The following is a 14,985-nucleotide window of genomic DNA, read 5'->3' on the forward strand; positions in this document are numbered from 1 at the left end:
CTTCCTATTTAGATTCAAATTTAATTAAAAGTAGTTAATAAAACTAAGTGAATTGAAACAAATTTTACAAATTTAAATTAATTCATTAAAATAAGATTAAATTAAAAATCAGTTCCTCGGTCTTATTAGCCACATTTTAACTCAATAGCCACCTATTCCATCATTGCAAAACTTTACATTGGATAGGACTGTGTTAGGAAGTCAACATTTTATGGAGCAAAATAAACAGAAAAAAAGGAAATATTAGACAGAGTCGTGGGTCCTTCTAACATGTAAGGCATCTGGTTTTTACTCTGAATGAGATGAGAAGCCACTGGAGAGTTTTAAGCAGTGGTGGATGCAATCTGCCTTCCTTTAACAGGATCAAGATGGCTCATGTGTTGGGAAATGCCTATCTCAGAGCAGGGGTAGAAAGGAGTTAGAAGGCATATACATATATATTTATGTATATACCAAATATGTACATCCATATAGATAAAATGTAAATGTATACGTATTTGTATAATAGGAGTTAGGAAACCTGTTTGGAGACCAAGTTCAGGTCACGCAAGAGCTGATGATGGTGACTTGCACCGGATGACAGCAATGTAGATGGCGGATGGAGATTCCATTTTCTCATTGAATATGTGTTAGGCATGAGAAAACAAAAGCAACCAAAAAATAACACCACATTTTTGGTTGGCCAGCTGGAGTGACTGAGTTGCCATCATTGGAGATGTGGTCAGAAAAGGTTTGAAGTGGAAGATCAGGAACTCACTTTTACACATTTTGAGTTGGAGATGTCTGTTCCACATTCCAATAAGATACTGAGAGGCAGTTGAATATGGGAGCAATAGTTCCTTTGTATTAATGTGGAAATCTGAAAACTGCAGGGTAGTGGTAAAACCTTGGCCACAGATATTTAGGAAAATGACTAGAGACGATGTCTAGAGATTTTTTATGTAACACAACCAGGCAGGAGCATCACTGAGGTCCCTGCCTGTCTTGGTCTGTTTGGGCTGCTGTAGCAAACTACCACAAGGATGTCCAAGACCATGGCACCTGCATTGTCAGCATTGTAACCTCTCTTCCAGGTTACAGACTTCCGGTATCCTCACACGGTAGAGGAAGCTCTAAGGGGCTTCTTTTATAAGAGCACTAAGCCAAGTCATGAGGGCTCCACCCTCTTGACATTAGCTCCACCCTCTAGACATAATCATCTCCCAGAGGTGCCAACTAATGCCATTACCTTTGGGGGTTAGTGCTTCAATGTATGAGTTTTGCTGGGGGACACAAACTTCAGACCACAGCACTGCACCCTAATATGCCAAAGCAGCCTGAGACAGCTGGTGATCCCGCCATGTTTATCCACTCAGTGAACCTCCCCAGTCTTCACAGTACAAATCTGAGGCCACACCCTGAGTCAGAAGGGTTGGGGTGAGACAATAAAATCAGTATTTTTAAAAATCTTCCCAACTGATTCTTCTGTGTACCCAGGGTTGGGAATTGCTGTTTTAAACCTGTGGTTCCCAAACTTTGGAGAACTCCCTGCTCTACTATCTGGGAATTAAACATAATAAGAGTGAAAAGACTTCACAGAAGGAAAAGGAAAAGTTTCTGAATGAAAGACATGAATTCAAGTGTCAAGTGACTTTGTGATGGTTCTTGTTTGTGTAACTTGGGTTGTGAGTGAGATTTAACAGTCTTATCACTGCATCCCTGTGAATCCTCCGTTCCCACAAAAGCATCCTGAACTCTTTACATGCACATGCTTTATGGAGTTTTGATTCTGTGAATCAGATACGTCTAAGTTGATAAGTATCTGTCATCTTTAAAGCTTTAAGGAACACCCCTTGTCCCCACCCCTTCCCCACACACAATTCTCGTTATCCGTGATAGTCCCGTTCTGTAAAGTAACCACAGACACTGAATTGGCGAATACTGGACCATCACTCCCCGGGGAAATACAGTAAGGTTAGGTTCCTGCCAGCCTCTGGCCACAATATCCTCATCAGCTAATCAATACATAACCTTGTTTCACTTGTATTTCAGGTCAGAGACCCCTTATTTAATGCATATTGTTGATTCGTTAACATTGAACTCACAACCAGCAGCACTGTAACTCATACCTGAAGGAAGCTTATCTCACACGTGTTTTCTCGCAAGGCACACCGCAGCCTTCTTGTGCTTAGAGCGCTTCAGCACTGCACTTGGAGGCCATTATAAACAGTGACATCACGATCAAGGGACTAAATGACCACAAATGGGGTATGTGTTTACAGAATGAGAGCTGAAACAAGGAGATAGAACGTTTCTTTGCTCAGCTTTAGCTGGGCAAATGAAGTTCGTATCAGGCCACTCAGTTTTTAGCTGCTTTTTGTCTGCAGACATATGAGAGTGCCTCAAGTATTGATTTTGGGGTTACAAATAAATTTTAGTGAGTAGGCAAAATCACAAATAATGAGGATCTGCAAATAATGAGGACTGACTATATACACATACGTGCCTGTATTACATTTATTATGCATAGTAACTCAGTAATTTATAGGCATTTTAAATTACCATCTAAATGATTAGGAAATTATCAATTTCATTTTATTGAATGAGTTATTTCATTTCTATTAAATCAGCATTTACCTCGTCATATTACATTACTAATTAATGTGTCTTGTTTTAGTCACCTGAGTCTCACTTCAACTTCACAGTTCAAAGAAATACATTTATATATGGACATACACAGAGGTCAAAGATGTTTTAGCAAAATTGTCAAGAAGTATTAATGAAAAAGAGGACATTGCACAACTTAAAGCCATTTGAAAAGCATCTGTGGAGGACAGAGACAGCAGAGTGTCTTCGGAAACTCTGGAGTATTGGAATATATTCAAACAAAAGTGACAGTCCCAGAAAGTAACAGTCCAGTGAGAAATACGTGCTACAACTTGAAACTTTCCTTACTGGTCTGATTTTGCAAACGAGGAAACCAAGACTCAGGGAGGTTCAGGGAAGCAGGCTGAGGAGTATCATTAGGGATAGATCAAGACCTAAAACCTTGGTCTCTTCTCCAAGCTTGAAAATGTTTCCTCTAGAAAAGGCTATTCTATCAATGTCCCATCGCTTGTAGCCAGTAACATATTCTCAAGGTACAGCAATCAGATATGCCAATTATGAAGCCGAGACAAAATGCCGAACCGGCAGCTTGCAGATGCAGTAACGTAAAGAACAAAACAGTTCTTAGCCTAGAATTACTGTGCAATAGATGATTTCACGTGGATTTAAGCATCTTTAGGCATTACAAGCTAAAGATAAAAAGAAAATCTCTTTTGAATGGGTAATTTCCTAAACTGTGTTAAAGGCTGCAACTTCTTTCTAAACAGAGTATTCTAAATGTAATTTTAAAACAATTAGGATAATACGAATCCCAGTGGTTGTCCTTGTTGAAATGTACAGAGCTTTTTTCTTCTTCACAAAAACCGTTGCTTTTACTATAATGAAATAATTTTGTGTTCAAGAAATGTTTCATTATCAAACATTGCACTGTAAGGACAAGGGGTTTCATCAGGGAGAAACTGATGAGAGCTACAGCGGTGGCTTTCTAACCATTGTGAAAATGATAATTCTGTGGCTTAAAGTCACATTTTCCTGCTGCACCACTGCCAGGACTCCTGGACTTAGTTTCACTGCCTCAGTAAATTGAGAGACCAAGGCCTGGGTCTCTGCTGTATTAAATACAGGCTCTCAGGGGATTCTGAGATAGGGGTTCCTGAGACCCTTACGTGAGAAGGCTAGAGAGCGTAAAACTTGTAATAGCAAACCTATTTTTACTTTGGGGATTTCAAGAATAAAGATCTTCTTAATAGCTACAAGAGTTCATAACTAGCTATCCTTATTCAAACGCAGCCTTGTTTACATCAAGTTTTGCTCCAGGAAGCTAGCTGTGCTTTCATCTCCCAGCTTGCCTCAGCACAGCGCTTCCTACCTGCCCTGACAGTCTTTATCACATCTATCACCTGCAGCTGTTAATCCTGAAGGAACAGGCACTCTGCAACTGTGTTGCTTAAACAGCATGTTTTCTCTTTACACTGTTATCACACTGAAAAGTAGCAGTTGGCCCAGGATAAATCAAGTTCTTAATTACCCAGTTGCTTTACATCCAATCTCTGTATTAGGAATCACTTCAGGGAGAGACACAGGTCAACCGAAACTGCTTTTTAGTAGATTTATTAATTTCATAGATTTTTCTGCTCTCTCTAATAACTCATTTCCCTGTGTTTCCTTATCTTAACAACTCTCTTTGCACTTGGTAAAAGATAATTTGCAAACAGTAAAATCGTGACTCTTACATGCATATAAAAATAAAAGCTAAAAAGCATGTCTTGAAGATCTTCTTTAATGTTTCACCTTATTAATGAGGAAACCGGCAAGATGTTATAACCAGTTCGAAGGAGATCCAAAGAACAGATATATCTGTATCTCAGTAATATTGAAATGACTGTGCCAGTGGAGGCAAAACTGGCTTCTTCCATAGTGAAGGAACTCAGCTGACCTCCCCCAGCTAGAATTTGCTTGTCTATAGACAAGAATTGTTTGTTGTAAGGAAACAATGCCTTGCTTGTTAAGCAAAAAAAAAAAAAAAAAAAAAAATCAGAGGCTGTGTTAAAGGATAATTTAATGTAAATACGTCTTAGAAGTTAGAGATGGTGGATTTCTCTGGAGAGATTTAAAGGCTTATCTTCCCCCAGATGCATTCTAGGAGTGACAAAAACCTAAGGAAGGACTTGCCCATCCTCTGCTCAGAGGAGATTTGTTGCATTCCAGGGCCAGAGTTTCTCTCTCGCTCTTCGGAGGAGAGATGTCCCAGCTGTCCTCTGTAAGTTGGGAATCCCTCTCGGGTGCAGCTACAGCGTGCACAGGTGCATCTGACACTCACTGTATCTAGACAGTTAGATACAGATACATAGATATAATTTGTATAAGAGGCAAAATAACTTGTTAGCTTGCAAGTGGGGTAACCCTCATAACCTTCACAATTTTAGCTTTAACATTATTTTGTGTTTGCATCAGGTACCTACCATTTACGGAGTTCTGTAACAGCTAAAAGACAATGAAAATCTCAGAGCCACCATAGAATCACAACCAGATAACCTGGAAGTCTATGCTCTGGTCTGGACACTGCTTTAATTTTTACTCATTCACTTGTTTATTCCTTCAGTAACTCATGTCTTCTGTGTGTTGTGCCAAAGCCCCCACGCTACATGCTGGAGGTTAGCCAATCAACCTATCACTCTTCTAATAGAGCTTACAGACCAATGGAAAAAACTGATAAAATATATCACAAAGTATTGAATTAGGAATTGTGAAGTCTATGTCTTTTACAGTTGTAATTTCTAAATAGGTGTTTGTAGAAACATCAGATAACATGATGATGTGTGAAAGAACAGTAAAGACGCCCTAGGTTAATAGTTTGCAGAGACTCCCCTGTTAGTAAAAGCACATGAGGTGTGGAGCGTGGCTGCCGGGCCCTCATTTCCATTGCTCAGAATCTGCTGTGATGATTTCCTCTCCACTTTGCCCCGCACAGCTGAATTGTCTAGTAAGAGAGGCATCCATGTAACTTCATCCTCTGTAGCACTTTTTATTAGAAAATGAAATCACTTAACAGGAACTATCATAATATGGAAATTTTAGAATTTCAGAAGGAAATGTTTCTATGAGCTGCCCTTTAAGCGCTGTTGTGCACCATGGCCTTGGATTTCTTACAATACCTTAAAAGACCTCAAAAGAACACAGTGTGTTCATGGTGACCCAGCAGACGCTAAACAACACAGAGATCCCTCTCAGGGTGACCCAGAAGGCAGAGAGACAAAGGCTTCAAGTAGGTTTATTGTCCTGCTCTTTTGGCAGCTACTCAGCCAGAGGTGAGCGGCTTCCTGCACGCCATTGATTCACGGCAGGAAAAGATGAATCGTTCTGCTGCATAATAAAGGCAGAGTCCAACAGATGCTAGGTTAATGGGTTTGCCTGCTTGATAATCTTAAATTTCTACTAGCCAAGGTTGTGTAGCTAAAGTGATAGAATTTCAGACCTACTATATTGCCTCCTATATTCTGCCTTTTTTTTTTCATATTTGGAAATTGAGGCTGATTCTGTGTGACTTTCATAAGGGCACAGACCCACACCAGATCTGCAGCTTAGGTCTCCCGATAATCTCTACCGTGTACTGCTGCCTGGCCATCCGTAATTAATTTCATTAGCTTATATATCATGTCCTCTTTAAGGAAACTAATTTGCTGATAAAGTTCTTGGGGGAGCTGAAATGCACGATGGAAGTAAAAGTAACAGCTATTGTTTCAGAGAAAAATAATGATCCACGTGTGGAAGGCAATAAGGCTGTCAAATTTGCCTCCTGCCTCATTTATTTCGCAGGCCTCTCTATTCAAAATTCTGTTGACCAAGAAAGAGAGGGGTGGGGGTGGGAGTGAAATTTCTTATCTTGTTCTGATTGTTCATCCATGTGAACGTATTAGCTAAAAAGAGGGGGTAGGATTTCTACCTACTGTTTTCCTCCTGTTTGGAATATTCCTGTGTAATACAGAAGAGTTATGTGCCTTAACAGCACATATATAGCAGAGCTTTGACAACTTCCAATCTGTTTCTCACCTATTAAATCAGAGGCTTTTTGATTAATCTTTTCTTGGGCCTGCATCTATCACAGTGAATATAATATGAAGTCTATAGCTGGGGAAGTTGAAGGATAGATACAATATGCCTATCTTATGTTACAAACCTTGTAGGATTTTTATTTCATCGAAATAATTTTGGTAATCAGTATGATGGAAATGTTTACAGACGTTCAGGTGCCAATAGCGATATCTCTAGGACATTCTCTGAGATATTTTATTTTCTGTGTTAGTTGTGTTCACAAGAGCATAGGCAGATGACATGATACCAAAATGAATGCTTCAAATTTGACTTAAAAGGAAATAGATGTACACTCATAATTAAAAGTTGTCTGAAGAGATAGCCATAAAATTTGACTTTCTTTTTGCTGGCAGCATGAATGACCTCTAAGACTAGAAAAGTTATTGCTTACACTATGTAATTTAAAATATTTTACAAATTCAAAGATGCATTTTATTCATATTGTAACATCTCTGAATTCAGGGTGTGTCAACAACCAATAATGTTTTACAGTTTTAATAGGCAGCATTATTTTCTTTTCTAGAAGAAAAATAATGACACATCTTTTAAGAGTTGAATGTCAGATTCAATGAAATGGACCACAAATTTTAATAATCCGTTTTCTTAATATTTTTCACCATGAATATATTTTCTGGCTGAATTACATGAAAAAGTAGAATAAAATCACTGCAAATGCATGGCAGTCATATACATGTCAGGGAAAAGAATCATTTTACTATAATTTAAAAATTTTAAGAATCCATTTGTGTTGATTCTACCTCTCCGAGAGGTTTGATGACTAGGAAACTTTGACTCCGATAAAAGGTGATTTTGATTTTCTTTATTTATTTTAACTTTTGCAGACTAGTGATGGTCTCCTCTCTTTCTTCCCCCATTTCTGCATACAAGAAACTGCGTGGACCATCATACAGCACAACGGCTCTGACGTTACAAGAGTCCGAAACACCAGTCCAGGGAACCCGTACGCTGGGTTTTTCCAGTATGTGGCCAGCATGGAGCAACTCCAGGCCGCAATTAACCGAGCGGAGCACTGCGAACAGGAGCTGACCTACTACTGCAAGAAGTCACGGCTTGTAAATAAGCAAGGTAAGTAAACTGGGGCCCTTGCCCCCCTACACATGTCACACGGTGCGCTTTACCTAACCAGCCCCTGCGGAGCTGAGTTCTGCCGAGACGGTGGATGTGGCTGCCAAGGGTGTGTGCCCCCTATGTATTCAGCAGACGTGCCACAGTCTGGAAGTCACAGAGATGCTATTGCTGGAAGAAAAGAGCAAGGTCAGTTTGCCCTGAGCTTTGTTCCAAACCTTGATTGTCTTTGGAGTCTCTCCCTGGCCTTAATCAGAGAGCCGAGCAGACAAGAGCTTCATTCTGATACTCGATGAATGCACAGGGTTGATCCCTGTAAAGGGCAAGTGACGTGTACCATTTGTTTTCTCATGGAAAAGAGCCAATAAAAATATGACTTTGTTGTCTGAAAATGACTATTCTGTGTGGCTCTTTTTTCATGGATTGTTGACAGCTACCCTCTGGGTAGAACTGAAAATTAGAACAGGCTGCTGGAAACACAGTTTTTTTTTTTCAGTAGCTCAAGTAGGAACCAGAAAACTGTCTTTAACTCTTTCTTTTGTTCCACTTTTAATAACCAGTATTCTCCTCAGTGAGGATTCTGGCGTGGTGTTTTCTCCCTGCTGAACGTCTCATCATGCGAGGACATCTCGAGGCCCTCACACAAGCCTCACTGACCTAATTCATGGAGTTATTCCCACTGGCCTCTCGGTTTGCTGTCTGCTAGTGTCTCCTCACCACCCATATTTAATCCAAAGTATGATCTTTGTGAAGAGAATTCATCTTTAAGAAGCACTGCTTCTGTCATGACCCCGTCCTCTTTAAGCAGCTCCAGGGCCTCCCTCGCTCCTGTCTGTCCGGGACGGACTCTTCTGTCTGGACACCTCAACAGGACCCACCTGCTTATGAACCATCATGTGTCTCCCAATACACTTTTCTAGCAGCAGTATTTATTTAGGTGTTTCTTTCGGAAGCCAGGGAAGATTCTAAGACATCTGCCCAGTAAAGCCACTTCATTCGCTCCCATTTGTTGTCTTGAACAAGGTTGAAGGTCCAGATAGAGTGGCGAGAACTTGAAAAGGAAATGTGTTTCCTGTGTGACAGCATATGTTGTATCAGTCATACAGAAGCATTCTGAGCCCTTGGTATGACCTTTGAACCTTCATTCTCCTATTGACTCTCCACCCGCTCGATTCAGTCTGATGATTTTCTCCCTGATGCTTGTGCTCCACCCCCTCCTCCTCCTCTTCCTCTTTCTTCCTCTTTTTCAGAATGTCCTCATTTAGCCTCTTACCCTCCTAACTCTTCCCATCTCGCTGATCTCCCCTCAAATCTTATCGCCCTGAAGCCTTAATCCTACCTGAGACTGACCAGCAGAGAGTTGTGCAAAGTGCACAGGATTTAGAGGTTAGAAGAGATCTCAGTTCAAGTTCCAGGTCTCTTGTTGATCAGGCACAGGACTTGGGTGGATGAATATTTCTGTCTTTGTTTTCTTTTCACCGAATTGGGATTTATCCTGCCAGCCTGGGGCAGGGTGTGGTCGTGACTGGGTGACAGTACGTACAAAGTGAGCCCCTCTCTTCCTGGCTTTCCGGTGCATCATGGCCATGGTGAACATACCAGTTTAGTAGTCAGCTAATTGTTCATTGCTGCTGCATATTTGTCTTGGGATCTAAAATAAATAAATAAATAAATAAATAAATAGGTAAGCAAATACAGAAGTGTATTTTAAGAAGAATGAGAAACCATCACTATAGAAGGGCACATGAATGTGATGTAAAATGAACTGAGTTGCTTAACTAGAGACGAAAGACAAAAGGAAAGACGATCATCAGTCACAACTGAGCCAAAGTCTAAAAGAACCAGAAAACGAAATCCCCAAAGATGTTAGTGAGCAAACTCCACACAAGGTACAGGGGGCGCATAGGGTGTGAAGGAGGTCCCTCTACCTTCATGGCCAGTGGTGCCCCTGCGTCTCTCTGTTAAGGCTCCCCAGGTGTTCAGTCAGGCTTGAGAGCCACTAGTGAAGAAAACAGTAAACTCTAGAAGGCTGTAGAAAAGGGGATGATGATAACTGTTAAACACACCAATTTTCCTCAGGTCCATGACCCTAGAAGTCATACAGAAAAGGTTTGAGGTGAAAAAGAGAGAACAATGTGGATTTTTGAAGTCACCCGAAATATATATATATATATATGGGGACAATCAGGAAGGTGATGTCAGACAAGTTAAATCTTCAGTTTCAGATCTTGAAAATATAGCAGCTTCAAGTAACAATGGTGTCATAATTGTGGATAAAGTGAAATGTATATGAAAATATGTTTCCAGCAGGCTGTCATTTCTGCAACTCAGCACACTGGAAGGAGGATCAGTGTGAATGTTCAAGCCATTTGGAATTTTAACTGTGGGACTTGGAATGATGTACTATGATATCTGATATTTCATCGTTTTAATTTTCAACTTCAAACATTTCTCATGATTTTAATTCTTTCTTATACTTTTGTAAATTCTTTAGGACACTTCAAAAAGTCTTGAAGGAAACCAAAGGTATTTGGTATCTTTAAAATATTCAGTAGTTTCTATTTTATAGGGAAGTTAACAAATTTAGATGTGAAAATATTATTCAATATTTAGGAATAGTGATTTACTTTTTAAAATCTATAAACACATAATTCTTTAAGCAGTATGTTAAAATAGATCTATTAAATATTTCAAGTAGATTTTGCCTTCAATTAAGTTAATCATGCAATTGAAAAATGAAGATTCTGGATATTAATTAATGCATATGCAAGCTTCCAATAACTCCTTGTTTTCTCAGCATGGCATGGACAGGAATTTATAGTAACACAGGGAGAGAGGTGGTCTGCATTAGCACAGGTCTGATCTAATAGTAAGTTTTTATGAGCATTGACATCTGTAAGGGAGAAATTAGTAAAAGCAGGGCTGATGGCAACAACTTAGAGTTGAAAGGTCAATGGAAAAATGATAGGCGCCTTTGGGGAGCTGACAGATTTGATGTCACCCTCTTCTCATTCCCTGATTCTCAAATGACTATGATTTTTCCTCTCTAACTTGTTTTTCCCTGAGACAGACTGCCTACATGCCACATCTAAATGTTCTGTCTGTTCTTTGCTCTGATTCCTTGGCATCAATGTGTAGTCTCAGCTCTTTGATTGAACTGGTAGCTGAACATTCATCGGAGAAAGAGATGCATTTGGTTCGGGGTGACCTTGTTTTTGAGTGTAGTATTTGCTTTGGGCATAGAGTCTTTCAGTGTTATTTCTGCAGTCTCCGAGTAAGTAGTCAAGCCAGCAAAAGGAAGGAAAAGCACATACTTCCAAATAGATCTTAAATCATAACAGGGGAGAGCCATACCATGCCGATGTGTAATAAACAGCTAGTCTACTTTTAGCCAATAAATACTTTGAGATAAATCACTGACTTCATGTAGCATTTCATAATGTTTTAATGGGCATTTCATGATCTCAAATCAGTTTTGTTTCTGATAGGCTAATCACTGTGGTTTGTGATTTGATGCCTTCTTGTTTCAAAAAATTATTTTTAAGGAAATTGCATATGTGAACTGCTCTCAATACATTTTTTTTTTTTACTATTATGACTGAATTAAGTAGGAACTGCTGGTTTCTTTTCTACTCAAAGAAAAATATATCAATCATTTAAGCTTAAATAATGAAATACTTTTTTAAAAGCTTTCTTAAAGGAATACCATCATTTACAGTGTTTGGAATATTATGACATCAAATCAGATCTTTCTCTTTCTCCTTTTATCCTTTTTAACGGTTTGGGAAGAAAGGGAATTATACTGGGATGGAAGGCAGTGGGGTGTGAGTGGGACATCACACTTCTCACCTTTGTCTTTCAGATGGAAGCCCTCTGAGCTGGTGGGTTGGAAGAACCAACAAAACACAGACTTATTGGGGAGGTTCTTTGCCTGATCTTCAAAAATGTACTTGTGGATTAGACGGGAGCTGCATTGACTCTCAGTATTACTGCAACTGTGATGCTGACCGGAACGAATGGTGATTTCCATATGATTTCCTTATGCAAAATCCAGTTTATTTTTTTTAAATGAATCCCTCAAAATATATATAGCTAGGCAAACATTGAACAAGTTAGTACAGAGAAGAAATTAGATTAAAGTATGTTTTGATGAAATGTGTTACAGTCAGTCTAATTCTAAATGTTAAGATCACTGTTTTTTTATTTGAATTTTTTGGTAATGGACAATTAGTCATGCACCTTTTATTTTTGTAATACAGTGAAACAGGCATCTGTTTCATATCTGCTCTTCATTGTAAGTCAACCAGCATTCTCTTTAAAATTAAGTATAATTTAGAGTTACATTACTCTCAAAATATATTTATAACCTTTAATTACTAATGTATTTCCTCAGCAATCTGCCTATAAAACCTTTAAACATGTGAACTTAGAATTTCCCACAATTATTTGAACATGTAGCTCTTTGATTTTTTTAAAGGATACTCTACGCTACAAGGAACTAATTGTCTGTTTATCATATTTAGGAAATCTATAATATTTAGGGGTTTGAAAATAGAGCTTAAAATATTTTAAGTAGAAAAGTCTTATGCATATGTTTCCTTTTGAACAATAAAAAAGATATTTATTGCATTTGAGACTAGAGTTGGAATATACATTGATTTTATTTATTAGTGAAGTGAAAATATTTTTAAATTTTCATGTTCACGTTTCCACATACCACATGTATATCTTACTTTATAAAGCAACTGTGTCTGCACATAAGAACTATTTTTAAAAGTATTAATTGTCCACCTGGCTGTAAATATGATTGCTTTGGTTACAGAATGTACATTAATTCCAGTGATCAGTGCTGTTAATTGAGCTCACATTTTTAAGTGTATGATATTCCATTTATTCATTTGGCAAACTCCAAAGACTATGTTATATCAAAAAATAGATTGTTTTAGGATACCCTAAAGGAGGTGATATGTGGAGTCATGATTATACTTTTATTGTTACAGGTTCAGTATGAAAAAATATTGTCTCTCTTACTCAAACTACAATTTTTTTCTCCTTTTTTGGAAGGCACTTTTTTCCTCTCTGTGTTCACAAAAAATGCCCACATAGTAACATTGTATTTTAAAATGTGAATTTTTTTTAAAAAAAATTAAAAACTAATCTAATCACCTTTCTAATGCCTGCTTAAATATTCATCAAAAATAACTTTGAAAAATAAGATTTTGAAACTTCTCATATGAAATTCTGCTTATGGTGAAGTAGCTTGCATAGAACTAACCTAACCCAGATAACGTTTGTAATCCCAGGGAAACTGTTTATACAAAACACCTACTTGAAGCAAGTGGAGAATAACCAAATGTAGGCAGAAATCACCAGGATTGGGAGCCTTCAACCCTGGAAAGAAGGGAACTTAAGTAGGTGAGATTTATGTTTATAAGCCTCTTCCTTGAGGCTGCTCACCAGACCGCCTGCCATGGGGTGGCTAGAACTCAAAGAGAATACTCGATTTTTTTTTTGGCTCAAGGTATTAGAGGAAAGTTTAAAGCTGCCAGAATGACGAGAAATTGATTTCTGGACATGTAAGAAAGGAGAAAAGCACTTGGAGGAAGTCTGCTCTATCAGCTCCCCCCAGAGCCCTGACCCCCGAGCTGCACATGCACAGGGAAGGCTTCTGGGAACTAAGGAGGGAGATCCGACTGGGAAACCGGACAGACTACACAGAGATTTCAGCAGCGACAACCAGGGAGAAACAGAATATGGAGTTTGTCTCATTGACTGAGATGGACTTTGGAAGCCCTCAGCTTTCCATAAAAATAACAGAAGGTCCACGCCTTTGCAACAAAGACTGTCTCAGAACTGAGTAGGATTGAAAGCTAACGTGAGACTGACAGCGGCCCACTAGGATAAAGTCTAAAACCAAGCCTCCACCGTTTCTTGAGATAGGTTGTGATTTAACTGCCTGTGAAAACAGAGTCTTCAGAGAATGATAAGGGCCCAGAGTCTCTACAGTCTGTCAGCCATAATATCCAGAACATCATTACAAGGATTGCTTATTCCAAAAAAAGAGTAAACTGTGATCCAAAGTCAAGAAAATGAACGCAGCTGTTAGAGACAGACCCTGGAACACTGGTGTTTGATTGGCAGGCAAAAATGTAAAACAACTGTTAAACACATGCATGAAGAGTTAAAGATGAAAATAACCACAGGTGAACACAGTATTCTAAGCAGATAAATGAGAACTTTATTAAAGAAGCAAATGTCAATTTTAGAACAGGAAAGTACAATATCTAAGTAAAATCTTCACTGGATAGATTTCAACTCTCATGGGAGATAGCAGAAGAAATCTTCAGTAAACCTGAAGCCAGATCAATAGAAATCATTCAATCTGAAGAAAATGGGGGAAAAAGATTGGAAGAAAGATTAACAGATCTTTTCTGGCTTGTGAGAAAATATCAAAGATTTAACAGGCAAGAAATTGGAGTCCCAGAAGGATAAGAAATAAAATGACGCTTTTTTCTTTCTTTTTTTTTTTTTTTGCTGAAATTATGACTGAAAATTTCTCTGATTTGTTTAATAAACATCTCTGGTAGCAGCCTCCAAGATGTTCCCCGATCATCCACACTGCCTGTTAACTCACACCATTGTGTAATTTCCTTCTCTTTTGTGTTACAAGGACTTTGTGATTTGCTTTTAAAGAATAGAATATGGTAAAGGTGATGAGATGTCACTTCAGAGGTTAGGCTACAAAAGACTGACTTCTGATTTGCTGGAAGCTCTCTCTCAGACTCCGCTAGCCTTCTTGTTTTGATAAAGCAATCTGCCACGTTGTGAGCTATTCTGGACAAAGAATCGAGGGTGGCCTTCAACCAACAGCCAGTGAGCAAATGAAGCCCTTAGTCCAACAACCGACAAGGAGTAGAATACTGCCAGCAGCCACGGGGTGGGCTTGGCGGCAGACCCCTCCTCGCTCCGGCCCTCAGATGACTGCTGCCCTTGCCAGCACTTGAGTGGAGCCTTGGGAGACGCCCTGCGCCGGAGGACCATCCGTCAGAAGAACCACGGATAGTAAAAGGCGTTAAGTCACTGCCTTTGGGGGTAATTTGTTAGGCCATAATAGATAACTAATGCAGCCTCAGTGTACAGATGCCAGAAATGCCGAGGACCTCAAGCAGAGTAAAACCAGAGAAAGGCACACCTTGGCTTATTGTTCAAATTGCTAAAAAC

The 14,985-nt window shown here is 39.1% G+C and overlaps 1 protein-coding gene across 1 annotated transcript in view; it reads left to right on the plus strand.

Moving 5' to 3' along the window:
• The window catches only part of CNTNAP4 (contactin associated protein family member 4), a 222,802-nt gene that overhangs the window by 164,362 nt on the left and 43,455 nt on the right, over positions 1 to 14,985 (plus strand). The window contains exons 13-14 of the mRNA XM_072967746.1: positions 7,567 to 7,764; positions 11,627 to 11,783. Coding sequence (XP_072823847.1) covers positions 7,567 to 7,764; positions 11,627 to 11,783 — 355 coding nt within the window. The remainder of the gene's footprint in view (positions 1 to 7,566; positions 7,765 to 11,626; positions 11,784 to 14,985) is intronic.

Source organism: Vicugna pacos, chromosome 9 (assembly GCF_048564905.1).
Source record: "Vicugna pacos chromosome 9, VicPac4, whole genome shotgun sequence".
Taxonomy (NCBI): domain Eukaryota; kingdom Metazoa; phylum Chordata; class Mammalia; order Artiodactyla; family Camelidae; genus Vicugna; species Vicugna pacos.